Here is a 27,851-nt window from a genome sequence, read left to right as displayed (position 1 = left end):
TTAAAAAACTGTGCATAGAGTATAGTTCAATTCTACTCTGATATGTAATTTGACCTTTGTCTCTTCATACACAGAGATAGCCACCAGAGGAGAGCCAGTTAATAAGTGTAAATATAATCCCTTGGATCATTGAAAAAGTAAGAGAATTCCAGAAAAACATCTATTTCTGCTTTATTGACTATGTCAAAGCCTTTGACTGTGTGTATCACAATAAACCATGGAAAATTCTTCAAGAGATGGGAATACTAGACCACCTGACCTGCCTCTTGAGAAATCTGTATCCAGGTCAGGAAGCAACAGTTAGAACTGGACATGGAACAGCAGACTGGTTCCAAACAGGAAAAGGAGTACGTCTGTCACCCTGCTTATTTAACTTATATGCAGAGTACATCATGAGAAACGCTGGGCTAGAGGAAGCACAAGCTGGAATCAAGACTGCCAGGAGAAATATCAGTAACCTCAGACATGCAGATGACATCACCCTGATGGCAGAAAGTGAAGAGGAACTAAAGAGCCTCTTGATGAAAGTGAAAGAGGAGAGTGAAAAAGTTGGCCTAAAGCTCAACATTCAGAAAACTAAGATCATGGCATCCGGTCCCATCACTTCATGGCAAATAGATGGGGAAACAGTGTCAGACTTTATTTTTGGGGCTCCAAAATCCCGGCAGATGGTGACTGCAGCCATGAAATTAAAAGAGGCTTACTCCTTGGAAGGAAAGTTATGACCAACCTAGACAGCATATTAAAAAGTAAAGACATTACTTTGCCAACAAAGGTCCATCTAGTTAAAGCTATGTTTTTTCCAGTAGTCATGTATGGATGTGAGAGTTGGACTATAAAGAATGCTGAGGGTTGAAGAATTGATGCTTTTGAACTGTGGTATTGGAGAAGACTCTTGAGAGTCCCTTAGACTGCAAGGAGATCCAACCAGTCCATCCTAAAGGAAATCAGTCCTGGGTGTTCATTGGAAGGACTGATGTTGAAGCCAAAACTCCAATATTTTGGCCACCTGATGCGAAGAGCTGACTCGTTTGAAAAGACCCTGATGTTGGGAAAGATTGAAGGCAAGAGAAGGGGACAACAGAGGATGAGCTGGTTAGATGGCATCACTGACTCAATGGACATGAGTCTGAGTAAACTCCAGGAGTTGGTGATGAACAGGGAGGCATGGCGTGCTGCAGTTCATGGGGTCGCAAATAGTCGGACGCAACTGAACTGAATTAACTGAAACATAAGCCACAGTATTCTATGTCTTTTTCCATATATTCCTGTCTTACTACATAGGCAATTTGTCAAGTCACCCTGTGGGTTGTCATTAAAGACTTCAAAGGCACTGGGAGATGTACATTCCCTCTCTGTGCCAAAAAAACGTAACCCAAGAATGAATAATCTCAGAAAATATGCAATATCATTCTACTCCAGGAAGAATAAGCACTTATGGTACAATGATTTTGGTATTTAAGACATTTTAAAGCAAGGGTAAAGATAAAGGCTAGAATTAATGAAACAGGAGTAACTAAAAAAAAAGAAGTATACTTCATAAATAAAACACAGAGTTTGTTAAACCAAAAAAGTAAAATAAATATCTGGCAGGTTTGATAAAAGAAAGCATGAATAAATATCATTGAGAAGTAAAAGAATACTATAAATATAGACATATAAATTATTGTGTCTAGCATATAGAAAGTAACATTAATTATCTGTTCAATGAATTCCACAAGCTATAAAACATATCTGAAAGTCTAGATGAAATGGGTAATCTCTATAAAAATATAAATGACTAAAATTAACTCAGGAAGAACAAGTTCTGAATAGACAGAACTGAAAAAGTAATCAAGTGCCCATCAAAGGCAGCAGATCCAGATGGTTTTACAGGTTCATCTCAAACTTTCAGGTACTGGGTAATTTCTATGTGGTTTAAACTATCCCAGCACATAGAAAATATGATTTGTTCAAAACTCCATTCTATGACAAGAGTACAATTCTAATATGAAAAAATAAAGCTAGCACAAACACACTGTAAGTCAATGTCACTTTAACATATGTAAAGAACCTAGCTAAACTATTCAGGAAAACTATCAAAGCAGAATATTAAAAGAGTAACACAACACGAACAAATAGGATTCATCTCAAGAATTAAACAGAAGTTCAATCTAGGAATTCTTTAATGTACTTTACTATATTATTAACATAGAAAAATATATAATCTCAAGATATAGAAAAAATATTTGATCAAAGTTAACACTCAATATTGATTTTTTAAAATGTCCCAAATCTCTTAACCTAGAAATTAAATGAAACTACTAAATTTGATTAAAAAGAGTCCTTCAAAAATTAACAGCAAACATCATACTTAATAAAATAGTAGAAGCACTTCTATTAAATTCCAGAATGAGACAAGGAAGCTTGCTTCTACTGTTATTATTTAATACTTCTCTGAAGATTCTACCCACTACAATAATACAAATAAAAATCTAAAAGAGGTATACATATTAGGAAGGGTCAAAACTCTTAAGCCTAGAAAAGATATGCCTGACTATTCAGAAATTCAACTGAAAAAAATCAGAATTAGTGAGAGTCAGTAACACAGTCATTAAAAAAGCAACATGTACCAATCAATAGGTTTTATATATAAGATAATAAATGAATTAGAAAATATAAAGGAAAAAAGATCTCATTCATATTAGTAACAAAACCATAAACTACACAGGAGACAAACCCAACAATATATGTGTAAGATCTATATGATGAAAACAATAAAATTTTATACTAAAGGACATTTAAAAAGACGTAATTCAAATGGATTTTAAAAAGGACTTCCCTGGTGGCTCACTGGTGAAGAATCTGCCTGCCAATGCAGGAGATGCAAGAGACATGAGTTCTATCCCTGGGTCAAGAAGATCCCCTGGAATAGGAAATGGCAACCTACTCCAGTATTCTTGCCTGGAAAATTCCATGGGCAGAGGAGCCTGGGGTCTACAGTCCGTGGGGCCACAAAGAGTCAAACATGACTGAGTGACTAAGCACACTACCAGATTTCAAAATGGATTAAAAAGCCACAATAATTAGCAGTGTGGTGTTATAGGGAAAAAAAGAAACTCCAGAAATAAATCCATGTATGTATATAAGTATTTAGCATATGAAAAAGGCAGAGTATAGAAAGGATGGACTATTTAATAAATGGTATTCAAAAAATTGATTGTTTCAGCTGGAAAAAATACTATTAGAATCCTGTATCACACTATTAACAAAATATATATTTTAGGTGTGTTAAAGATCTAAATGTTTTAAAAAAAAGCAATACCAGTATTAAAAGCTAGTATGAGAAACTGTGTTTATAAATTATATAATTTTATATGGGGAAGGCCTTGCTAAGTTTGACATGAAACCCACACAATATGTAAGAAGAAAAAGATTTGACTACATAAAATTTTGAAACTTACACACCCTGAAATACATCATAAAAAATTAAAGAAACAAGATTGGGGGAAAATATTAGCCACAAATATAACTGACAAAGAATTAACACCACTAACATTTTTTAGTCAGTAACACTAGTGGGAATGTGGGGAAAAGGGCATTTTTACATACTGTCAGTGGGATTATAATTTGATACAAATCCTTTAGAAGACAACTTAGCAGGACTTGTCAATTTTTAAATGGGCACACCCTTTGACCCAGCTGCCACTTCTAAGAATCCACCTTATAGAAATATATTTACAAATGTGTAAGATTAGAAATACAGTTGACCCTTGAACAACATGGGGGTTAAGGGTGCTGACCTTCCACACAGTCAAAAATCTGCACATAGAGCTTCCCAGGTGGCTCGGTGGTAAGGAATACACCTGCCAATGCGGGAGACACAGGTTTGATCCCTGATCCGGGGAGATCCCACATGTTCAGAACAACTAGGCCCGTGTGTCACAACTACTTAGCCTGTGCTCTAGAGCCCAGTAACTGCAACTTCTTAGCCCATGTGCCACAACTACTAAAACCTGAAAGCCCTAGAGCCCATGCTCCACAAGAGAAGCCACTGCAATGAAAAGCCCACACACCACAACTAGAAAAAGCTCACACATAGCAACAAAGACCTGGCAGAGTTAAGAATGAATAAATTTAAAAAAATCTGCATATAACTTTATAGTTGGCCCTTCATATCCATGATTCCGTATCTGCAGATTCAACCAAGCATGGATCCTGTAGTACTAAAGTACATGTTCATTGAAAAAAATCCATATGTAGGTGAATCTGCACAGTTCAAATCCATGTGATTTAAATAAGGTATTACTTGTAAGAGCAAAAAATAAAATAAAATGAAAGGAGGGTATACATACTACATGCATATCAACAAGGAATAGTTAAGTCAAGTATAGCATATCCATACTGTGGTATACTATTCAGCACATTAAGAAAAGTGAGTTATACAATGATATGCAATGACTGTGATATATTTCTGAGTGAAAAAAGTAAGTTACAGAACATGTAACTAAATGGTATGATCTCATTTAGAAAGCTATATTGTCCCTCTCACCCCTTCCTTACACACATAGACATGCATGTCTATAGATATTTAGAAAAAAGATCTGGAAGGATACATGCCAAATCATTTTAAATGTTGATTACTCCTAGAGTAGGTAAGTTCTACTTTTTTACATTTCTTTACGTTTGAATTATTCATGAGTATGTATTCAGAAATGTTAATTTTCCCAGATTTGTATATCTGATGACTTAACCCTTAAGCATGTAGGTTTACAAAAACAATATATTCTCATGATAAAAGCTCGAACAGTACAGAAGATTCATGTGCATGTGTGCATGTTCAGTTGCTAAGGCATGACTGACTCCCTGCAATCTCATGGACTGTAGCCCACCAGGCTCCTCTCACTCATGTGTGTGAGTATTCAGTTGCTAAGCCATGTCCAGCTCTTTGTGACCCCATGGTCTGTAACCCGCCAGACTTCTCTGTCCATGGAATTTTCCAGGCAAGAATACTGGAGTGGGTTGCCATGTCCTACTCCAGAAGAATTCTTTCAACAAAGTAAAACGCTCCCTCTTTCAACCAGCAATCTATTAATCCCACTCACTAGAAGCAATCAATATTAACAGCTTCTAATGTAGTCATCCAAATGTTAAAAAAGAGTACTTAAAACACATTGTTTTATACCTTTTATACTTTATCTTGAGTATCCAAGGATAATAATATATATTAGCAACCTAGACTATTATGTAGGTCAGCTGTTCTTCTTGATAAAGTACATCACAAATATGTTATGCTTAAATGCCAACATCATAGCATTCAATATTAAAGGTCAAATAATACAAAACATGTTGGAGAAACCACTGTGTTTCAACCAGAAGAAAATCACTTATTTCCTCTCAAAAAATTTACAGTAAGCTAAGCTGTGACAAGACTCTAGCTCAAATGTATAGTTATTCTATTTTCTTCACATGAAATGATAATTTTTTAAAAGAAGTTGAGGAAAAAAAAAAAATGTTATTCCAATTGGTTTCCCCCATTTGGTGGATACTTACCACATTCTGCTTTGTCGTTTCCTCTAGGGTCTGTATCACATACAACCTGTTTCGACAGCGCATGCTGTGTATATTTTCATAGCAAATATTACCATATTTCTGTAAGAAATATGATTTCAGTGGATACTCATTCATAATAAATACCCACTTCTCTTACAGTTGAATTTCATCAGATTCAATTCTCAGAGGCTTTGGTTCTATTTCTAGTTATTTTCCCAACTTGTTCAGTGATTATGCAAATTTTCACCTCCCACATTTCAGTTTTTCTATATATTCGCAGGGGAGCATTCCATCTACTATGGGCCTAGACTAAGTACAAGAACATTGGTAAAATTCTTAGGCTCTAAGAAGAGAATATTTTTCACCTTTAAACATAGTGATGAATATTTAAAAGTGGTCATTATTTGTGAAATCATATGAGTAATTTCATTTAATGAAAAGCAAACTGAAGCAGAGGAAGCTACATAACTGAGGAACAGTTCACAGAACTCATTTTTAAAGTAAAGTCAGATTTTAAATTACTACTTTACTTGTATTATTATCTTACTCTCAATATACTACTCTAGAGATATAGCTATAGTATCTATCATTTTAAATATGCTATTTAATTATATTTATGGAATAAGAAAAACTTACCTCATTAGATTCTCTAATCAAATCTGTAATATCCACTCTAATATGACTGCTTTTTTCATCACTTACATTTGAACCCTGCTGCACACTTGAAGGCAGTGGGCTATCCTTATTAGTAACATTGTTGAAGAACCTATCCAAAAGTGACAATAATACAGAATTAGTAGAAGTATGCAGAGAAATGCAGAGAAAATGACAACTAATTTCTCCCTAGTTAGTCAAAGGTTAATTTCAACTGAGAGGACAAGGGACAGTTTGATGAAGAAGTAGAATTTAAAGATGGTTGGGAATTAGGAGGACATGGAGTGAGAGATGGGATGGTGATGAAGACTTTAGAGGTAGACTTACTAGGATGGAATTTAGGGCATGTAGAAGCATGTAAGGAGAAATAATTTAAGAAAGATACATTGAAGCCTTAACATTTAGAGTTCTAAATGCCAGAGTGAGGTGTTTATACTTTATTCTGTACATAAATGGGATCTGATGCATCATTACAACAGTTACCCAAATATTCATATATTCATTCATTTAACATATACATAGTGTATACATACACACACACACATATCCATATATGTGCTTTAATACAAAATAGAATTCACAGAAAAGGCACCAGGAAAATAAAGCTCAGCCTATGCAATTGAAAATACCTAAAAAACCAGAACAATTTCCCCCACTGTATATTTAATATTATCAACCAACTTTCCCCCCTCAAATTACTCTTACAGACTTTATAGCTCAAACAGGGACTATGAAAGTCTCAGCATATTGAATCAACAATATTAGTGTAAATGTGTATATAACCTAGCAGTTTCCTTCAAACTGATTTTTGTTATATTCTATTTGGAAACAGAGGAGTGGACTTTAGGACTAGCTTTTTCATTCAACTAGCTAGCTTTGTGACTTTGGGCCAATTATTTAATGTTTCTAGGGATCAGTTTCTTCACCTATAAAAGAAGGGCTTGAGCAACATTATCTCTAAGGGGCTCTCCAGATTTATATGTTATGGTTCTCACATTACCTATTTAAAGCTGTCACGGCTTCAGCATCATCTTTACATGCCAGCAGTTTGTCTAAGTTATAGTCAAGTATTGCCAATCCCAGTTGTAAAATAGCCTTTATTCCATCATAGAAGAAACAGTCCACCACATTCACTGCACTTTCAATAGGTAGCACACTAATAAAAAGTGTGAGGAACCATGAGAGAGAAATTGAGGAAAAGAATGTCATATCAGTCATATGTTCAGTCAGCTGGGGAAGGTGATCTCTGATAAGTTCTTCAAAGACTGCCTGATCCACCAAGGCACCTGGAGAACATAAAAAGAAATTTAAAAATGAACACCTTTCAAAAGGACTTGTTTTCAATACCTTCCCACTACTATTAGTAGGCTGATCTATCTCATTTCTCTTCCTTAAATTATGAACTTCTTCAGTGCCTTTTCTATATTTCACACAACTCTTTATCTGATAGCAGTATCATGCATTAAGAAGCACTTGAGAAACTCAATTTATATTCATTTGACAGTTACTTATAGAATCTTTATTATGTCCAGAAACCTGTACTAGGTGCTATAAGATATACCAATTAATTAAAATGTTCTCATCCTCAGAGAGTTTAATCTCTAATAGAACTTAAGATAAATATACAAATAACTATAACACAAGATAATATAATCAGTGACCTAGCCATGATACAGAAGGCTTAGTCAAAGTTGCTCAGTTGTGTTTGACTTTGCGACCCATGGACTATACAGTCCATGGAATTCTCTAGGCCAAAATACTGGAGTGGGTAGCCTTTCCATTCTCCAGGGGATCTTTCCGCCCCAGGAATCGAAACCCAGTCTCCTGAATTGCAGGCGGATTCTTTACAAGTTGAGCCACAAGGGAAGCAAATAGAAGGCTTATGAAGGTACAAAGGAAAGACCACTTACGGTTTTAAAGTAAGGGATGACAGATCTATAAATATTTGATGACTGAATAAAATATTATATAATTAACTAAGAACTTGATCCTTCTTTCCAAGCTTTCATATATCTATACAATTAATAAAAATCTGGAGATTTTAAGCTGATTAAAATCTCGTTCAAGAAACTTAACAATAGTAAACTTAAAACTTTGATTGTATAAAGAAACAGGCCAGGTACTTTCTTTTTAAAAAGCAATATATTAAGCAATCTTTCCAATCATATGTCGAGTGCAAAAAGCTCTTCTCTTGAGGATGTCAGTGAATGTGGTATTTCAAAAACTTAATTGATCAGTTCTTCCATTTGATAGGTAACTGGATAGACAAGAGGCCTATAAATTCTTTAAAAAAGAAATATATGTTTGTATATGTATACATGTGTGTGTGCTTTTTTTACCAATGATTCGACGATTAAAATAATCAGGTAACATTCGTTCACATACAGCAACCAGAAGCCAAAAAGCCTCTTCCTCTTTTGCATACAGAAGCAACACTGAAGTCAAAATATTCATTGCCTAAAATTCATAGAAAAATAAAACATAAATGTTGCTTGGGTAATAATTACATCTCTTCTTCAAATATAGTAGTTTTCAGCAATAACAACAACTATGAGAGAAATCATAACGGAAACATGAGAACTCTGAGCCAGTCCAAAGCGAAACAAGTTGAAGTCAGTCTATCATTTGATAATCAGTTATTTTACATGGTAAATTCCAGGAAAATGAAACAGTAATATCATGAACATAGAACACAGTTAAGTAAAACCTCTCTAATTTAGACTAATTTCAATGAGTAAGAAGTATAAATTATCACAAGTCTGAAAAACTACATACTTTCTCAGATCATTGCCAAATTCAGACTTAAATTGAAGAAAGTAGGGAAAACCACTAGACCATTCAGGTATGACCTAAATCAAATCCCTTACAGTTATAGTGGAAGTGAGAAATAGATTCAAGGGATTAGATCTGATAGAGAGAGTGCCTGAAGAACTATGGATGGAGATTCATGATATTGTTCAGGAGACAGGGATCAAGACCATCCCCAAGAAAAAGAAATACAAAAAAGCAAAATGGTTGCCTGAGGAGGCCTTACAAATAGCTGTGAAAAGAAGAGAAACAAAAAGCAAAGGAGAAAAGGAAAGATATACCCATTTGAATGCAGGGTTCCAAAGAATAGCAAGGAGAGATAAGAAAGCCTTCCTCAGTGACCAATGCAAAGAAATAGAGGAAAACAATAGAATGGGAAAGGCTAGAGATCTCTTCAAGAAAATCAGAGATACCAAGGGAATATTTCATGCAAAGATGGGCACAATAAAGGACAGAAATGGTATGGACCTAACAGAAGCAGAAGATATTAAGAAGAGGTGGCAAGAATACACAGAAGAACTATACAAAAAAGATCTTCATGACCCAGATAATCATGATGGTATGATCACTCACCTAGAATCAGACATCCTGGAATGCGAAGTCAAGTGGGCCTTAGGAAGCATCATTACGAACAAAGCTAATGGAGATGATGGAATTCCAGTTGAGCTATTTCAAATCCTAGAAGATGATGCTGTGAAAGTGCTGCATTCAATATGCCAGCAAATTTGGAAAACTCAGCAGTGGCCACAGGACTGGAAAAGGTCAGTTTTCATTCCAATCCCAAAGAAAGGTAATGCCAAAGAATGCTCAAACTATAGCACAATTGCACTCATCTCACATGCTAGCAAAGTAATGCTCAAAATTCTCCAAGCCAGGCTTCAACAGTATGTGAACCGTGAACTTCCAGATGTTCAAGCTGGATTTAACAAAAGCAGAAGAACCAGAGATCAAATTGCCACTATCCATTGGATCATAGAAAAAGGAAGGGAATTTCAGAAAAACATCTACTTCTGCTTTATCGACTATGCTAAAGTCTCTGACTATGTGGATTACAACAAACTGTGGAACATTTTTCAAGTAAATTCTTCAAAATTCTTCACCTGACCTGCCTCTTGAGAAATCTGTATGCAGGTCAGGAAGCAACAGTTAGAACTGGACATGGAGCAACAGACTGGTTCCAAACAGGAAAAGGAGTACGTCAAAGCTGTATAATGTCACCCTGCTTATTTAACTTATATGCAGAGTACATCATGAGAAACACTGGGCTGGATGAAGCACAAGCTGGAATCAAGATTGCTGGGAGAAATATCAATAACCTCAGATATGCAGATGATACCACCCTTATGGCAGAAAGTGAAGAACTAAAGAGCCTCTTGATGAAAATGAAAGAGAAAAGTGAAAAAGTTGGCTTAAAACTCAACATTCAAAAAACAAAGATCATGGCATCTGGTCCCATCACTTCATGGCAAATAGATGGGGAAGCAATGGAAACAGTGACAGACTATTTTCTTGGGCTCCAAAATCACTGCAGATGGTGACTGCAGCCATGAAATTAAAGATGCTTACTCCTTGGGAGAAAAGTTATGACCAACCTAGACAGCATATTAAAAAGCAGAGACATTACTTTGCCAACAAAGGTCCATCTAGTCAAGGCTATGGTTTTTCCAGTAGTCATGTATGGATGTGAGAGTTGGACTATAAAGAATGCTGAGGGTTGAAGAATTGATGCTTTTGAACTGTGGTGTAGGATAAGACTCTTGAGTGTCCCTTGGACTGCAAGGAGATCCAACCAGTTCATCCTAAAGGAAATCAGTCCTGAATATTCATTGGAAGGGCTGATGTTGAAGCCGAAACTCCAATACTTTGGCCACCTGATGCGACGAACTGACTCATTTGAAAAGACCCTGATGCTAGGAAATATTGAAGGCAGGAGAAGAAGGGGACAACAGAGGATGAGATGGTTGGATGGCATCACTGACTCAATGGACATGAGTTTGAGTAAACTCCAGGAGTTGGTGATGGACAGGGAGGCCTGGTGTGTTGCAATTCATGGGGCTGCTAAGAGTTGGACATGACTGAGCAACTGAACTGAACTGAACTGAGGACATATTAAGATTGGAAAAACAAACCTCATCTGTATTTTCATCTACCCACAGGGTAACATCCCTTAAATGTCATTCTCTATTGTGTCTAAAACTAAATTTTATTTCTTCTATTAAATAGCATTTTCTATGCTACCTTAATTTGATCATGCTAGAAACCCTTTATCTACCACATCCAATTTGTCTTCACATCCTAGAGTTTCTTCTTATAAGAAGTCTTTTATTTTTATGTATTTATTTTTCTGGCTGCACTGCACAGCATGTGGGATCTTACTTCCCCCATCAGGTATTGAACCTGTGCCCCCTGGAGTGGGACTGCAGAGCCCTAACCACTGGACAACCAGGGAATTCCTAAAATGTCTTTTAGATTTGCTTTAACCTCTCCATTCTCCCTAAATTTCTCCTTCTTCTAATCTATCTTCCATACTAATGTCAGATCATTACTTTTGTATAACATTTGGTCATAGCCCCTTTTATAAAGGTAATATAATGTATAGAATCTGGAAAGAATGGAAAGGTGTGAAGAAAATCAAACCTCTTGCATCTTACCTAGACAGAGATCACCACTGTTAATGAGTTGATGTACTTTTTTTTGTTTTTTTTTTTAATTTTCTTTTTCCCCTTCTAAAATTTAGACCAAACTGTATATTAAAGTTTGTTTTTTTTCACTTAACATTATATTATACATTTTCCATGCCATCAAATCATCAAATAACTCTTCTAAAATAGTATTTTAATGACTGTAAATAATCTAGTAAGTGTAATATACTAGAAATGATTTAGCTATTCTACTATTATTGGACATCTAGGCTGATTTTAGCATTTCAGTATTATATATAACACTGTTAATGAATATCTCTGTATGTAAATCTTCATCCAAGTGGTTTACTATTTTCTCAGTAAAGATACATAGAAATTAAATTATTTGGTCAATTAATATTTTTAAATGACTTGATATGACTGCCAATTGTATTCCAGAAAGACTGTACCAATTTATATTCCTGACTTACAGTATTTGAATGTTTACTTCCCTGTGCCTTTGCCAATACTAAGAACTGTGACAATTATAATTGTCTTTGCTGATTTGATAGTGAAAATAGTATGTCATGTTTTGAATTTGACTTTCTTTGAGGTAGAGCCTTCTTTTTTAAACTTTATTATCTATATTTTCTTTCTGTGACTAATCTTTTCATGTCCATTGCTCATTTTTATAACTCAATACTTTTCTTATAGATTTGTATATTAAGTATATCAATCTTTGTCAGATCTGGAGTAATATCTGACTTCAAGTTCAGTTTTCACTCCATCACTTTCCTGTTCAAGAAGCCATAATGGGAGCAGCATCAGTGAAAATGGCAGAGTAAGGCCCTCTGAAAAAAGCTTTCCTCAGTAAAAGCAATAAGAACACAAGCAAAAATCATCAAAATCAATTTTCCAGAACTTTGAAAGTTCACCAAAAGCTTACAGCAAGTCAGGAAGCATTAGTTAATAAAATGGCTGAATCTCAGTAAAAACAGTGAACCCTGTGGCATTTTAAATTGTCCAAGTCCCACCCCTCCTGAGCTTCACAGAAGCCTGAAAAACCAACACTCAGGAATCATGGTGAAAAGCAGCACCTAGCAGCCATGGGAGGAAACAGAATGGGGCTGAAGTGCCTCCAACATCATATTCCCAGTGAACTGTCATTATTTGACCTATCTGGTCATTCCCTAGAAAACTGCACTCACAAGGCTGTCTTTATTTGACCCAACACAGAGCTTACCCAAGGCAAACAGCCTTTCCTTTAAACAATCAGGAGCAGTTGTTGAACATGTGGCTTCCTGAGGTAATGGATAACAACTGGGCCAAACAACAGGCTAATAAGGGGTGAAAATGAAAAGCTGCAGAATGAGACATCCATGGGGGGCTTTGGAAAGCTGTAATTTATTCCTGGAATCTAGAAGGCCAAGTGCATGATATGGCTTTTTGCCTGCCCAGAGCTGTAGGCACATTCAGGAAAGAACAGAAAAAGCCCTAAGCTCTTATCTCTGGCTAATCTTGAGGCTCTGCACAAACAGGAAGTGATAGAGAATAGAAAAAAATAGGGAAAACTCAACAAAATCAAAAGCTGGTTCTTTAGAAAGATTTAGAAACCTGAAACACCTTTAGGTAACCTAACCAAAAGGACAAAAAATAGAAAGAGAGAGACTGACTCAAATTAAAATCAAGAAATAGAGAACATTACTACCAATGTTTACAGAAATAAAAAGGATTATTAAGGGAATACAAGGAATAACTCTATGCTAACAAATTAGACAACCTAGATAAAATGGACAATGTCCTAGAAAAACCAAGACCAACTTAAGAAGAAACAGAAAAATCTGACAACACTTATTACAAGTAAAGATATTGAACTAATAATAATTAAAAAAACTTTCTACAAAAAAAAAACTCTAAGAACAGATAGTTTCATTGGCCAATTCTATCACAATTTAAAGAAGAATTAACACCAAATGGGAGGGCAAGAAACATTACCAAGCTCATTCTTTGACGTGCGTACATGCGTGCTAAGTCACTTCAGTCATGTTTGACTCTTTGCAACCCGATGGACTACAGCCTGTCAGGTTCCTCTGTCCACGGCCATTCTCCAGGCAAGAATATTGGAGTGGGTTGCCAATCTTTTCTCCAGGGGATCTTCCTGACCCTGGGATCAAACCTGCCATCTCTTATGTCCCCTGCATTGGCAGGTTGGTTCTTTACCACTAGCCGCCACCTGGGAAGCACAATTCTTTTGACACCCTGACACACCCTGACACTAAAACCAGACAAAGACATCACAAGAAAATTATTATCAATACATTTTATGAATATAAATGCAAAAATCTCCAACAAAATACTAGAAAATCGAACACAATAGCCTATAAAAAAGGATTACACATAATGACACAGTAAGATTTATCCTGGCAATACAAGTGTGGTGAAATATGACAACAAAAGTAATACATGATGTAAAAAATTAACAAATGGAAACTTCACTTAAAGAGTTTGGAGACCAGAAGGGGGTGCTCTCATGCCCTGCAACTACAGCAGAGACTAACAGGAATAAGAGTTTTCTTTCCTGGCAAGGCCAATGCAAAGCTATGGACTCTTAGTTTACTATAGCCCTTCCAACTTCCTTTTCTTCTCTATAAAAGTTTTCTCCTCCCCTTGCCATGAGGGGACTTGCCTATGGCTCACCATGGTTGTAGACACCAAACTGCCAATTCTCTGCTCATTCTAAATAAATCCATCTTTGCTGAAGAAATATCTGGTGGTCTATTTGTTTCAGGTCAACAATGATATTACTAAAATAAAGGGGAAAAGTCACATGATTATCTCAACAGACATAGAAAATTACTTAAAATCCACTACCCTTTCATGATAAAGAGACTTAATGAACTAGGAATATAAGGGAACTTCCACAACATGATAAACAGAATCTATAAAACGCCCACATCTAACATCTACTTAATGATGCAAGATTGATTGCTTCCTTTTAAGATAAATAACAAGAAAGGAATATGCATTCTCACCACTTTTCTTCAACATTGTACGTGAAGGTTATAGCCAAGTCAACCAGGCAAAAAAAAGAGGGGAAAAAGACATCCAGGTTGGAATGGAAGAAGTAAAAATATTCACTATTCAGATTCCATGATTTTGTATACAGAAAATCCTAAGTAAGGAATCCACAAAAGAACAACAACAAAAAAAAACAACACTCCACTAGAACTAATAAGCTCAGCAAGATTACAGGATACAAAATCAATATATACAAAAATCAACTGTATTTCTATATAGTAGCAAATGAGCAATCCAAAAATAAAATCAAGAAAAAAATTCCATTTATTGTAATGTTAAAAAGATAAAAAAGTTAGAAATAAAATTAACAAAGGAAGTAAGAATCTAGAGCTTTCCACATAGGAAACTACAAAACAACCTTGAATAAAATCTAAAAAAGAATTAAATGGGAAAAGAAAAAAATCCTGTGTTCATGGATTAGAAGACCAGGCTTTTTTTTGCTTTCTTCAGAAATTATCAAACAGATACTAAAATTCGTATGGAAATGCAAGAGATCTAAAAAAGCCAAAATAATTTTTGGAAAAATAGTTAAAGGACTCAAATTTCCCAATTTCAAAACTTACTACAAAGCTGCAGTAAAAAAGACAGTGTGATATTGGCATAAGAACAGAAACATAATAGAACAGAATTTTGAGTCAAGAAGTAAGCCCTAACATTTATAGTCAATTGATTTTCAGCAGGGTGTCAAGGCAATTCAGTGAGTAAAAGATTGGTTTTTTTCAACAAATGACACTGGGACAACTGGCTATTCACAAGTAAAAGAATGAAGCTGAACCTTTTTCATACACTACACATGAAAATAACACAAAAGCGTCCAGAAACCGAAATCTAAGCATTAAAACTATAAAACCCTTAGAAGAAAACATAGGAATAAATCTTTTTAACCTTGGCTTAGGCAATGGCTTCTTAGATATGACATCAAAAGCACACACAACAAAAGGAAAACATAAAAATAAATATTAAAACTTTTGTGCTTCAAATGGTACCATTAAGAAAATGAAAAGACAATTCATGGAATAGAAGAAAAAATTGCAACTACTATATTTGATAACGGATTAGTATCTAAAATATATAAAGAATCATTACAACTCAACAATAACAAACAAAATTTAAGATGATAAAGAAGAGATAAAGCCAGTCAGCCAGCCATAATGAGTCAGTATTGTTCACCTGGGTTTTTGATAACAAGTGATAAAACCTGCTTACCATATTAAATTCAAACTTTCCCCAAACTTAAAAGATTCACCACGATCTTGCTTCACACAAACTTACTTACTTCTTGAGTCCAACATGAACCTAGTCAGTCTGAACTCCATGGCCGACTTATTTTCACCTGAATGATAGTGCTCATAGTGTTACCTAACTCAGTAACTTTCCTCTGGCCCTCCAAGTTTCTAACTTTGCTTTCATTTTTTAGAAGTAAAAAATTGAGTAATGCCTACTTTGAAGCTGCCTCTAAACTACTACATACAGATAATATCTCAGGCTTTGTGAGTGTAAGCTCTTTGAGAAAAGAAGCATTATGCTTCTTTTTTACCTTTCAGAGACCCTGCTGCTGCTAAGTCGCTTCAGTCGTGTCCGACTCTGCGACCCCAGAGATAGCAGCCCACCAGGCTCCCCCGACCCTGGGACTCTCCAGGCAAGAATACTGGAGTGGGTTGCCATTTCCTTCTCCAATGAGTGAAAGTGAAGTCGCTCAGTTGTGTCTGACTAGTAGCGACCCCATGGACTGCAGCCTACCAAGCTCCTCAGTCCATGAGATTTTCTAGGCAAGAGTACTGGAGTGGCTTGCCATTGCCTTCCAAAACAGGCTAAATACTTGTCATTTAGATGATCCATTCACTTAAATTACTTTTCAAACTTTCCTCTCTATTGATAAGTTTCAATGGATAGATAGGATTTATATGTAGTCATAATGGTTTGTTGTTGTTGTTGTTTAGTTGATAAGTTGTGTCCAACTCTTTTGGACCCCCATGTTCTATAGCCCACCATGCTCCTGTATCTATGGGATTTCCCAGGCAAAAATACAGGAGTAGGATGCCATTTCCTTTTTCAGGGGGTCCTCCCAATCCAAGGATTGAACTTATGTCTTACACACTGACAGGTGGATTCTTGACCAGTGAGCCACCAGAAACTGTAAAACACTGTAATTAACTCTGTAAAAGGCCTGTAATTTTCAAATATCTGAACATACAAGTATGTACTGATTCAAATTTTCTTTTGGTTTCTTCACAGAACTATCTAGCCTCTTGCTTCAGTCTTTAGTAGCTGCTCTCAAGGCATGTTTCCTTCAGTTCCTTTCCTAGGTTGATGTCCTCTTTCTGAGAATCATCTCTTCCTTTTTTCATCCTCCTCAGCTTATTTTGTGGGCTTCTTCAGGTGGACTCAGTGGTAAAGAATCCACCTGCCAATGCAGGAGACACTGGAGACATGTGTTCAATCTCTGGGTCAGGAAGATCCCCTGGGGCAACTCACTCCAGTATTCTTGCCTGGAGAATTCCATGGACAGAGGAGCCTGCTGGGCCACAATCCATGGGGTTGCAAAGAGTCAGACACAACTGAGTACACACGCAGGCACACAACTTATTTTATAAAATCATACATTCCAGTAGCTTCTTAAGAAGGGACACAGGGAAGAAAAATGTTTTAAATGCTTGCATTTGACATCTAATTGACCGTTTGATTAAATATAGAATACCACGTTAAAGATTTTTTTCCTCAAGATTTAAAGGCATCGTTTCACTGTTTACTACCTTAAGAGTTACTGCTGAGGAGTCTGGTGACATTCTAATTTTGTTTCCTTTCTGGTGATGTATTTCTCCCTTCTCTGGGAAGTTTAAAGATTTTCTCTTCACTTTTGGAATTCTCAAATTTCACAGAGATGTAACTTGGTCCATTTCCATTCATTGTGATGAGTATTGGATGAGCCTTCATTATAAATAAATGTGTGGCTAAGAGTGCTAGCTAGTCACCATAATCCAGTCTCCCTTTCTCCCATAGTATCTGGATGTATGTGCGTGTAATCATGCTGGATTTTTGCAGACTTCTTTATAAATATGTGTTTCCTGAGGCCAAGATCCTCCAATAATATGTGGGTGAAGTGATGTATACAACTTCCAGGCCTGGTCAAAATAATTTCCCATAATTGTTTCTCTATGCTTTCTCCCTTCTTCCTGTGAGTAGTAATGGCAATGAAAGAGCACCGTGGAAGGCATGTTTTGAAGATGACAGAGCCTGCTGTCATCCTATACCTCTGAATAATCACATGGAGTAGAGCTACCTACTGACCTGAAAACTTGCTCTGTTAAAGGAACTGTTTATTCCTTTAAGTAAACTTCTGTGTTTGAGCTATTATCTGTTTGAAATTATTTGTTAGCAGTCAAGCATACCCTTTACTGTCCTCCTAAAGGATTTTTTTCAATGATTCCCCCACTGTCTACAAAGTAAAATCAAACTCCTGACTTATCTCAATCTACCTTATTGATCCCTCCTCCACCGGCCAATTGCCCAGTTACTTCATTTCATTAACTCTACACTTCTACTAAATAGAACATCTGTCTGTTAGTCACCGTCGTGCCCAACTCTTTGTGACCCCATGGACTGCAGCCCACCAGGCTCCTTGGTCCATGGGATTTTCCAGGCAAGGATACTGGAGTGGTTTGCCATTTCTTCCTCCAAAACAGAATATGGTCCTACATATATTCCATATTTACCTCTATCTGCGCCTGGTTATACTGATCCCTTCATCTAGAATGGTCTTTCATTCCTTCTCCATATATCCAAAATTCACGGATTTCAAGACCTACAAATGCCACTTCTTCCATGAAGTCTTTTCTGTTCCTCCATCTTATTCCTTTTATGAATCCTGGTGAGACTTAATATTCTCTAATAAACTGTCTCATTTGTTTTTCATTTGCCAATGAATCTGTTTTAATACCTGCCAGTCCAAATATTTCTAAGGGGAGGATTCTTATCTGATTCAGCTTTATGTAGTCCTGAGTACCCAGCACAGTATCTTTCACAGAGCAGGAATTCAATAAATATTTGTTAAATATAAAAGAAAAATGAATTAATGGAATATCAATTCTAAATATTTCTACTACCATTCTTAGATTAATAATATCCACTATCAATCGCAACCCAACCTCTGTTCTTATTAGTAGAGTTGGATTTGATGTGATTTTATCATTTGGAACATGTAAATAGTTGAGTTCATAATGACAGCATACCTGGCAGTATCCAATTTTGGGATTTCTGAATGCATAAGCAGTAAGTACCCGCCTCAGAGCAGATATACCAGTGTCACTCTGAAAAGCTGGATGCTCAGGCAGGGAGCGACGCAAATCACGTTCAATTTCTTCAGTAGCCAAGTTGTAGGTCCCTAAGGACTGCTCAACCACTTCAGCATAATAGCCAGGATTAGCAGCCATGTCATTAACAGCACCTGTATAGATGATTACATTGACACACAAAAGAAGAGGAATATAAAAAAGCTACTATTTGCATATATACATGAAGAACTGGATTGCTTTTAAATTTAGCTCTATGCTCAAGTGTTATCTGAGTACAAACAAAATGAAAAGCTTCACAGTATACAGCAATGATAGAAGAAAAAGAAATTAAAGGAATTCAGATCAGAAAAGAAGAAGTAAAGCTCTCACTGTTTGCAGATGACATGATACTGTACATAGAAAACCCTAAAGATAGTATCAGAACATTACTAGAGCTAATCGGTGAAATTAGCAATGTTTCAGGATACAGAATCAATACACAGAAATCACTTGCATTTCTATATACTAACAATAAAAAATCAGAAAGAGAGATTAAGGAATCAATCCAATTCACCACTGCAACAAAAACAAAATAGCTAGGAATAAATTTGCCTAACTTATATGCAGGGTACATCATGAGAAATGCTGGACTGGAAGAAATACAAGCTGGAATCAATATTGCCAGGAGAAATATCAATAACCTCAGATATGCAGATGACACCACCCTTATGGCAGAAGGCGAAGAGGAACTAAAAAGCCTCTTGATGAAAGTGAAAGAGGAGAGTGAAAAAGTTGGCTTAAAGTTCAACATTCAGAAAACTAAGATCATGGCATCTGGTCCCATCACTTCATGGGAAATAGATGGGGAAACAGTGGAAACAGTGTCAGACTTTATTTTTTGGGGCTCCAAAATCACGGCAGATGGTGACTGCAGCCATGAAATTAAAAGATGCTTACTCCTTGGAAGAAAAGTTATGATCAACCTAGATAGCATATTGAAAAGCAGAGACATTACTTTGCCAACAAAGGTCCATCTAGTCAAGGCTATGGTTTTTCCAGTGGTCATGTATGGATGTGAGAGTTGGACTGTGAAGAAAGCTGAGCGCCGAAGAATTGATGCTTTTGAACTGTGCTGTTGGAGAACACTCTTGAGAGTCCCTTGGACTGCAAGGAGATCCAACCAGTGCATTCTGAAGGAGATCAGCCCTGGGATTTCTCTGGAAGGAATGATGCTAAAGCTGAAACTCCAGTACTTTGGCCACCTCACTCATGTGAAGAGTTGACTCATTGGAAAAATTCTGATGCTGGGAGGGATTGAGGGCTGGAGGAGAAGGAGATGACAGAGGATGAGATGGCTGGATGGCATCACCAATGAGATGGCTGTGAGTTTGAGTGAACTCCGGGAGCTGGTGACAGACAGGGAGGCCTGGTGTGCTGCAATTCACGGGGTCGCAAAGAGTCGGACAGATATTCCATGTTCCCAGGTAGGAAGAATCAATATTGTGAAAATGACTATACTACCAAATGCAGTCTACAGATGCAATGTGATTCCTATCAAATTATCAATGGCATTTTTCACAGAAATAGAACAAAAAATTTCATAATTCATATGGAAACACAATTCATATGGAGACCCCAAATAGCCAAAGCAGTCTTGAGAAAGAAGAATGGAGTTGGAATAATCAACCTTCCTGACTTCAGATTATATTACAAAGCTACAGTCATCAAGACAGTATGGTACTGGCACAAAAACAGAAACACAGACCAATGGAACAAGATAGAAAGCCCAGAAATAAACCCATGCACCTATGGGTACCTTATTTTTGACAAAGGAGGCAAGAATATACAATGGGGCAAAGACAGCCTCTTCAATAAATGGTGCTGGGAAAACTGGACAGCTTCATGTAAAAGAATGAAATTAGAATACCTCTTAACACCATACACAAAGATAAACTCAAAATGGATTCAAGACCTAAATGTAAGATCAGAAACCATAAAACTCTTAGAGGAAAACATAGGCAGAACACTCGATGACATAAATCAAAGCAAGATCCTCTATAACACACCTCCTAGAGTAATGAAAATAAAAACAAAAGTAAACAAATGGGACCGGTTTAAACTTAAAAGCTTTTGCATAGCAAAGGAATCTATAAGCAAGGTGAAAAGACAACTCTCAGAATGGGAGAAAATAATAGCAAATGAAACAACTGATAAAGGATTAATTTCCAAAATATACAAGCAACTCATACAACTCAATGCCAGAAAAACAAACAACACAATAAAAAAGTGAGAAAAAGACCTAAACAGACATTTCTCCGAAGAAGACATACAGATGGCTAATACATGAAAAGATGCTCAACATCGCTCATTATTAGAGAAATGCAAATGAAAACTACAATGAGATATTACCTCACACTGGTCAGAACAGCCATCACCAAAAAGTCTACAAGTAATAAATGCTGGAGAGGGTGTGGAGAAAAAGGGAATGCTCTTGCACTGTTGATGGGAATGTAAATTGATAAAGCCACTATGGAAGATGGTATGGAGATTCCTTTAAAAACTAGGAATAAAACCACCATATGACCCAGCAATCCCACTTCTAGGCCTATACTGTGAGGAAACCAAAATTGAAAGAGACACATGTATCCCATTGTTCACTGCAGCACTATTTACAATAGCTAGAACATGGAAGCAACCTAGATGTCCATCAACAAATGAACGGATAAAGAAGCTGTGGTACATATTCACAATGGAATATTACTCGGCCATTAAAAGGAACACATTTGAGTCAGTTCTAATGAGGTAGATGAACTTAGAACCTATTATACAGAGTGAAGTGAGTCAGAAAGAGAAAGATAAATACCATATTGTAACATATATATATGGAATCTAGAAAAACAGTATTTAAGAATTTATTTACAGGGCAACAATGGAGAAAGAGACATAGAGAATGGTCTAATGGACATAGGGAGAGGGGAGGAGAGGGTGAAATGGTATGGAAAGAGTAACATGGAAACTTACATTACCATATATAAAATAGATAGCCAATGGGAATTTGCTGTATGGCACAAGAAACACAAACAGGGGCTCTGTATCAACCTAGGGGGGTGAGATGGGGAGGGAGATGGGAGGGAGTTTCAAAAGGAAGGGGATATATGTATACCTATGGCTGATTCATGTTGAGGTTTGACAGAAAACAGCAAAATTCTGTAAAGCAATTATCCTTCAACAAAAAATAAATTTTTAAAAAAAAAGGAAAAGCTTCACACTAAAACCTTTAACATCAGGACATCAATCTTATCCAAAAGAGTAACATTTTCATGAAATGCCATTTCCCCTTAACTTTCCTCTGACACTAGAGGTTCCCATTCCATCCCTTCCAGTTAGCTATATATTGCCTCATAAACTAATCTGCTCAGGCACTGGATGTGTGTATATAAAGGTAAGTACACATAACTATTGTACTCTGTTTGACTAGTCTGAACTCATGATGGGATGACGAGTAAGACTTTGTTCTAGCCACCTTTGTAATTATTTTTATTGGGGCATAGTTAATGTCTGTTAAATGAATAAAGTAAGTAAGTGTAATACCTGAAAAAAGCATCCAGAGCTCTCCTCTTAAGGTCTCTGGAATCCCTCTTACAACCAGATCTCGAGTCTTTTTGGTCCGAAACATGCTAACACCACGTCCACATTCTGAAAATAGAATGTTCCAGGACTGTTCCTTCATCTTTTCTTTCAACTATTAAAAAAAAAATCAAAGCAATTAAACATGGTGAGAAATCAACTTAATTTGAAATTAAGTTTCAAATAACTTGACAACTTTCTTCACCAAGAAACAACACCTATGAAAAATAAGAACATAGAAAGTCAAAATCGGTATTCACAGATGGGCTAACCACTGGAATACTGTCATCACAAAAATCTTCTAAACCCATGTGAGCATAACAGCTTTAATTTACTATTTTAGTTCTTAGCTAAACTCACGTTAAAATGGGAAAATCAGGACACTTAGGAGGTAAAACTTTGAACCATCATTCTCACCAATCACTCCAAGTAGGATTGACTGTCAGAAATCAATACAAATATACCCAAGATTCAACTTCCATCTTAATTCTAGATAATAGTCATATTGTGTATCTGCTAGAAAATCTTTTCCAGCCCTAAAAGAAGAATTTTCAGTTGCAATACCTTCTAGTCTAATATTTTTATTTTTAATCAATTGTTTCAATCCATAGATTTAAATATTTTGTTTTCCTACCATTTTGGAATCAAGAGTCTCCAAATTCTGAGGGTGAAATACTGTCATTAAAGCTTCAGTGTTCACAGTTTTGCTGCATTCTCTCTGACATGTCAAAGACTGTATGTCGGTATCATCAGATGGGTCTATAGAATCAGAACTAACAGGAACCTGGAAAAGAAAGAATATAATTGTTCCAAATGTATGCCTAAAAGTTTCTGCAAGAGGAAAAAGTGCTAATGTTCTATCTGTCATTTAAGAACCATGATTTATATACTTAATAAATATTAATGCAATGTCTCAGAAGAACATTGTTTTTCTATCAAAATTAGAGATGTCAACAAACCAATGTCAAGAACATCAAACTTAGGACCTTAGTGAATCAATTCCTCTATATGGGCAATAAAATACTAGCAAAATATTAAAGAGCAAAAACTGTTCAGAACACTGGAAATTAACCAAAGGTACAGAATGAACTGAAAAGTATCAATTAAAAAAAAAATTATTGAACCTCAGTAAGAACACCAGTCTGTTAAGTTTTAACTGGAGGTTATTCCCATCCTCCCTCCCTTCCAAGTTCAAAGGTATGGTAGTCATGAAAGTCAGCACTATCACAGCCAATGGATCTCTTGGAGGTTCATTAAAAGCCCCATCCCCAGAACACAGTCAATATTTTCACCGAATTAGTAGCTACCCAGAAAACTCCATTCCCAGGGTGTTGTTACCATTGGATTTGACTCAGAGCTCAGTTCAGTACAGTTCAGTTGCTCAGTCATGTCCGACTCTTTGCGACCCCATGAATCGCAGCACGCCAGGCCTCCCTGTCCATCACCAACTCCCAGAGTTCACCCAAACCCACGTCCATCGAGTCGGTGATGCCATCCAGCCATCTCATCCTCTGTTGTCCCCTTCTCCTCCTGCCCCCAATCCCTCCCAGCATCAGAGTCTTTTCCAATGAGTCAACTCTTCGCATGAGGTGGCCAAAGTACTGGAGTTTCAGCTTTAGCATCATTCCTTCCAAAGAACACTCAGGGCTGATCTCCTTTAGAATGGACTGGTTGGATCTCCTTGCAGTCCAAGGGACTCTCAAGAGTCTTCTCCAACACCACAGTTCAAAAGCATCAATTCTTCGGCACTCAGCCTTCTTCACAGTCCAACTCTCACATCCATACATGACCACAGGAAAAACCATAGCCTTGACTAGACGGACCTGTTGGCAAAGTAATGTCTCTGCTTTTCAATATGCTATCTAGGTTGGTCATAACTTTTCTTCCAAGGAGTAAGCGTCTTTTAATTTCATGGCTGCAGTCACCATCTGCAGTGATTTTGGAGCCCCAAAAATAAAGTCTGACACTATTTCCACTGTTTCCCTGTCTATTTCCCATGAAGTGATGGGACCAGATGCCATGATCTTAGTTTTCTGAATGTTGAGCTTTAGGCTAACTTTTTCACTCTCTTCTTTGACTTTCATCAAGAGGCTTTTTAGTTCCTCTTCGCCTTCTGCCATAAGGGTGGTGTCATCTGCATATCTGAGGTTATTGATATTTCTCCTGGCAATTTTGATTCCAGCTTGTGCTTCTTCCAGCCCAGCGTTTCTCATGATGTACTCTGCATATAAGTTAAATAAGCAGGGTGACAATATATAGCCTTGATGTATTCCTTTTCCTATTTGGAACCAGTCTGTTGTTCCTGACCTGCATATTCAGAGCTCAGCTCTTTGTAAAAAGTACTTTCCTCAGGGCAATCTGCTGATAATGTCACAGCTGCCTAAGGCTATGATATCAATTTGGAGCAAACAAGAGCCTGGCTAAAATGTTAAAGAAAGGCTTTGAAAACCAGATGGCCATAAGGGAACTTTGAAAGATTCCAACATATTATTGGGAATCTGAAAGTATGCATGAGTATACAAGACTGTGAACCTGCCCAGGAACAAGATAGGACAGGAGAAGGCCCCAGTTACTCAACTCAGGCTGATCTTGGAAATAAGAAATGAAAACTAAGGCTGACTATAAACTGCCTAAAGTATGAGGAATACCTTTACACAAAGATCCCCTTGGTAGAAGGTGGAGAACCTAATGGTTCAAGGCATTTAAGGACATCTCTGACCCATCATTGGCCGACCACTCATTTATAATGACTGAGGGGGTGATCTGAAGAAGCCAGGCTTAAAAATACACACAAGGGGCTTCCCTGGTAGCTCAGTGGTAAAGGAGAAACAGAAGACAATGCAGGAGACACGGGTTTGATCCCTGATCCAAGAAGATCCCACATGCTGTGAAGCAACTAAGCCTGTACACCACAACTATTGAACCTGTGCCACAATGAGAAACCCACACACAGAAATTAGAGAGCAGCCCCTGCACGCCACAACTAGAGAAAAGCCCTTGCAGCAACGAAGACCTAGCTCAGCCAAAAAAAATAATTAATAAAATTATTTTTTAAAATACAAACAAGAATTTTTTTTCGAAAAAAGGCAACCAACAAACGTCCCTGAAGGGCCTCACTTCTTAGATTTTTTTTAAACTAAGACTAGAAACCAGCTATTATACATATATTCAAAGAACTAAAGGAAACTGTTTAAAAAACAAATAAAGGACTCAGTTAAAAAGTAGGTAAAAGACCTAAGCAGAGACTTCACCAATATATATATATATATATATATATATATATATAAAGATGACAATCATATGAAAAGATGCTCAATATCATATACCTTTCAGTTTAGTTCAGTTCAGTTCAGTCACTCAGCCGTGTCCGACTCTTGGCGACCCCATGAATCATAGCATGCCAGGCCTCCTTGTCCATCACCATCTCCCGGAGTTCACTCAGACTCACGTCCATTGAGTCAGTGATGCCATCCAACCATCTCATCCTCTGTTGTCCCCTTTTCCTCCTGCCCCCAATCCCTCCCAGCATCAGAGTCTTTTCCGATGAGTCAGCTCTTTGCATCAGGTGGCCAAATACTGGAGTTTCAGCTTCAGTATCAGTCTTTCCAATGAACATCTAAGACCGATCTCCTTTAGGATGGACTGGTTGGATCTCCTTGCAGTCCAAGGGTCAAGTCAAGAGTGTTCTCCAACAGCCCAGTTCAAAAGCATCAATTCTTCAGCGCTCAGCTTTCTTCACAGTCCAACTCTCACATCCATACATGACCACTGGAAAAACCATAGCCTTGACTAGATGGACCTTTGTTGGCAAAGTAATGTCTCTGCTTTTCAAAATGCTATCTAGGTTGGTCATAACTTTTCTTCCAAGGAGCAAGCGTCTTTTAATATCTTTAGTAAGTAAGTAAAGCCACTCAGTCGTGTCTGACTCTTTGTGACTCCATGACTGCAATCCACCAGGCTCCTCAGTCCATGGGATTCTCCAGGCAAGAATACTGGAGTGGGTTGCCATTTCCTTCTCCAGGGGATCTTCCCGATCCAGGGATCAAACACAGGTCTCCCGCATTGGAGGCAGATGCTTTAACCTCTGAGTCACCAGGGAAGCCCCTTAATATCTTTAGGTAACTGCAAAGTTAAAGAGTGAGATACCATTTCATACCTATTAAAATGGCTAAAATCCAGGATACTGGTAACACCAAGGGCTACTGAAGATGTAGAACAAGAACTCATTGCTGATTGGGAATACAAAGCAGTACAGTACTTTAAGAGATGGTGTGACAGTTTCTTATAGAGCTAAACATAGGGTTACCTTATGATTCAGCAACTGTGCTCCAAGGGACATATCCAAATAAGCTGAAAACTTACATCCACACAAAAATCTGCACATGAATGTTTATAGCAGCTTTATTCATAACTGCCAAAACCTGGAAGCAACTAAGGTATCCTTCAATAGGTGAATGGATAAACACTGCTATTATACATATATTATATATATCCAAATATATCCAAAAATGGAATACTTTTCAGCAATAAAAAGACAGGAACAATCGTCACAATTAAGAGCTTTTTTTTTAAAAGATAAACAAAACTGATAAACCTTTAGCTAGATTTACCAAGAAAAAAAGAGAATTCAAGCAAAATTAGAAATGAAAGAGACTTTGTCTGATGACACAGAAATTAAAACGATCATAAGGACTACTATGACTGATTATATGCCAATAAATGGGATGACATTGAAGAAACACACAAATTCCAAGAGACATACAATCTACCAAGATATAATCATAAAAAATAGGAAATCTGAACTTAACCAATGATATGTAACGAAACAGAATCCAATACAAAATCTCCCAACAATAACAATAAAAATCCCTGGCTTCATGGGTGAAATCTGTCAAATATGTAAAGAAGAATTAATGCTAATCCTCAAACTCTTCCAAAAAATTAAATAGGAGTCAATACTCCCAAACTTCTTTTACAAGGCCAGCAGTCCCCTGAAACCAAAGCCAGATGGGAACACTACGAGAAAAGAAAACTACAGGCCAAAAATTCATGATGAATACAGATGCAAAAATTCTCAACAAAATACTGGCAAACTGAATTCAACAGCACATTAGAAGGATCATGCACCATGATCAACTATGATCTCTGGAAGGCAAGGATGGTTCAAAATATACAAATCAATAAAATGAATTAGAATAAAAGGCAAAAAACATATGATCATTTCAATAGATGCAAAAAAATTATCTGACACATATTCAAC

At 36.8% G+C, this 27,851-nt stretch overlaps 1 protein-coding gene across 1 annotated transcript in view; it reads right to left on the bottom strand.

Annotated features, from left to right (window-relative positions):
* The window catches only part of TBC1D8B (TBC1 domain family member 8B), a 74,052-nt gene that overhangs the window by 9,466 nt on the left and 36,735 nt on the right, over positions 1 to 27,851 (bottom strand). Inside the window, exons 8-14 of the mRNA XM_068961932.1 lie at positions 23,226 to 23,375; positions 22,556 to 22,706; positions 18,923 to 19,137; positions 8,526 to 8,643; positions 7,187 to 7,472; positions 6,169 to 6,298; positions 5,533 to 5,631 (exon numbers count right to left, since the gene is read on the bottom strand). Coding sequence (XP_068818033.1) covers positions 5,533 to 5,631; positions 6,169 to 6,298; positions 7,187 to 7,472; positions 8,526 to 8,643; positions 18,923 to 19,137; positions 22,556 to 22,706; positions 23,226 to 23,375 — 1,149 coding nt within the window. The remainder of the gene's footprint in view (positions 1 to 5,532; positions 5,632 to 6,168; positions 6,299 to 7,186; positions 7,473 to 8,525; positions 8,644 to 18,922; positions 19,138 to 22,555; positions 22,707 to 23,225; positions 23,376 to 27,851) is intronic.

This window comes from Capricornis sumatraensis, chromosome X (assembly GCF_032405125.1).
Source record: "Capricornis sumatraensis isolate serow.1 chromosome X, serow.2, whole genome shotgun sequence".
NCBI lineage: Eukaryota > Metazoa > Chordata > Mammalia > Artiodactyla > Bovidae > Capricornis > Capricornis sumatraensis.
The sequence above is the reverse complement of the archived record's forward strand: the minus strand, read 5'-3'. Positions and strand labels throughout refer to the sequence as shown.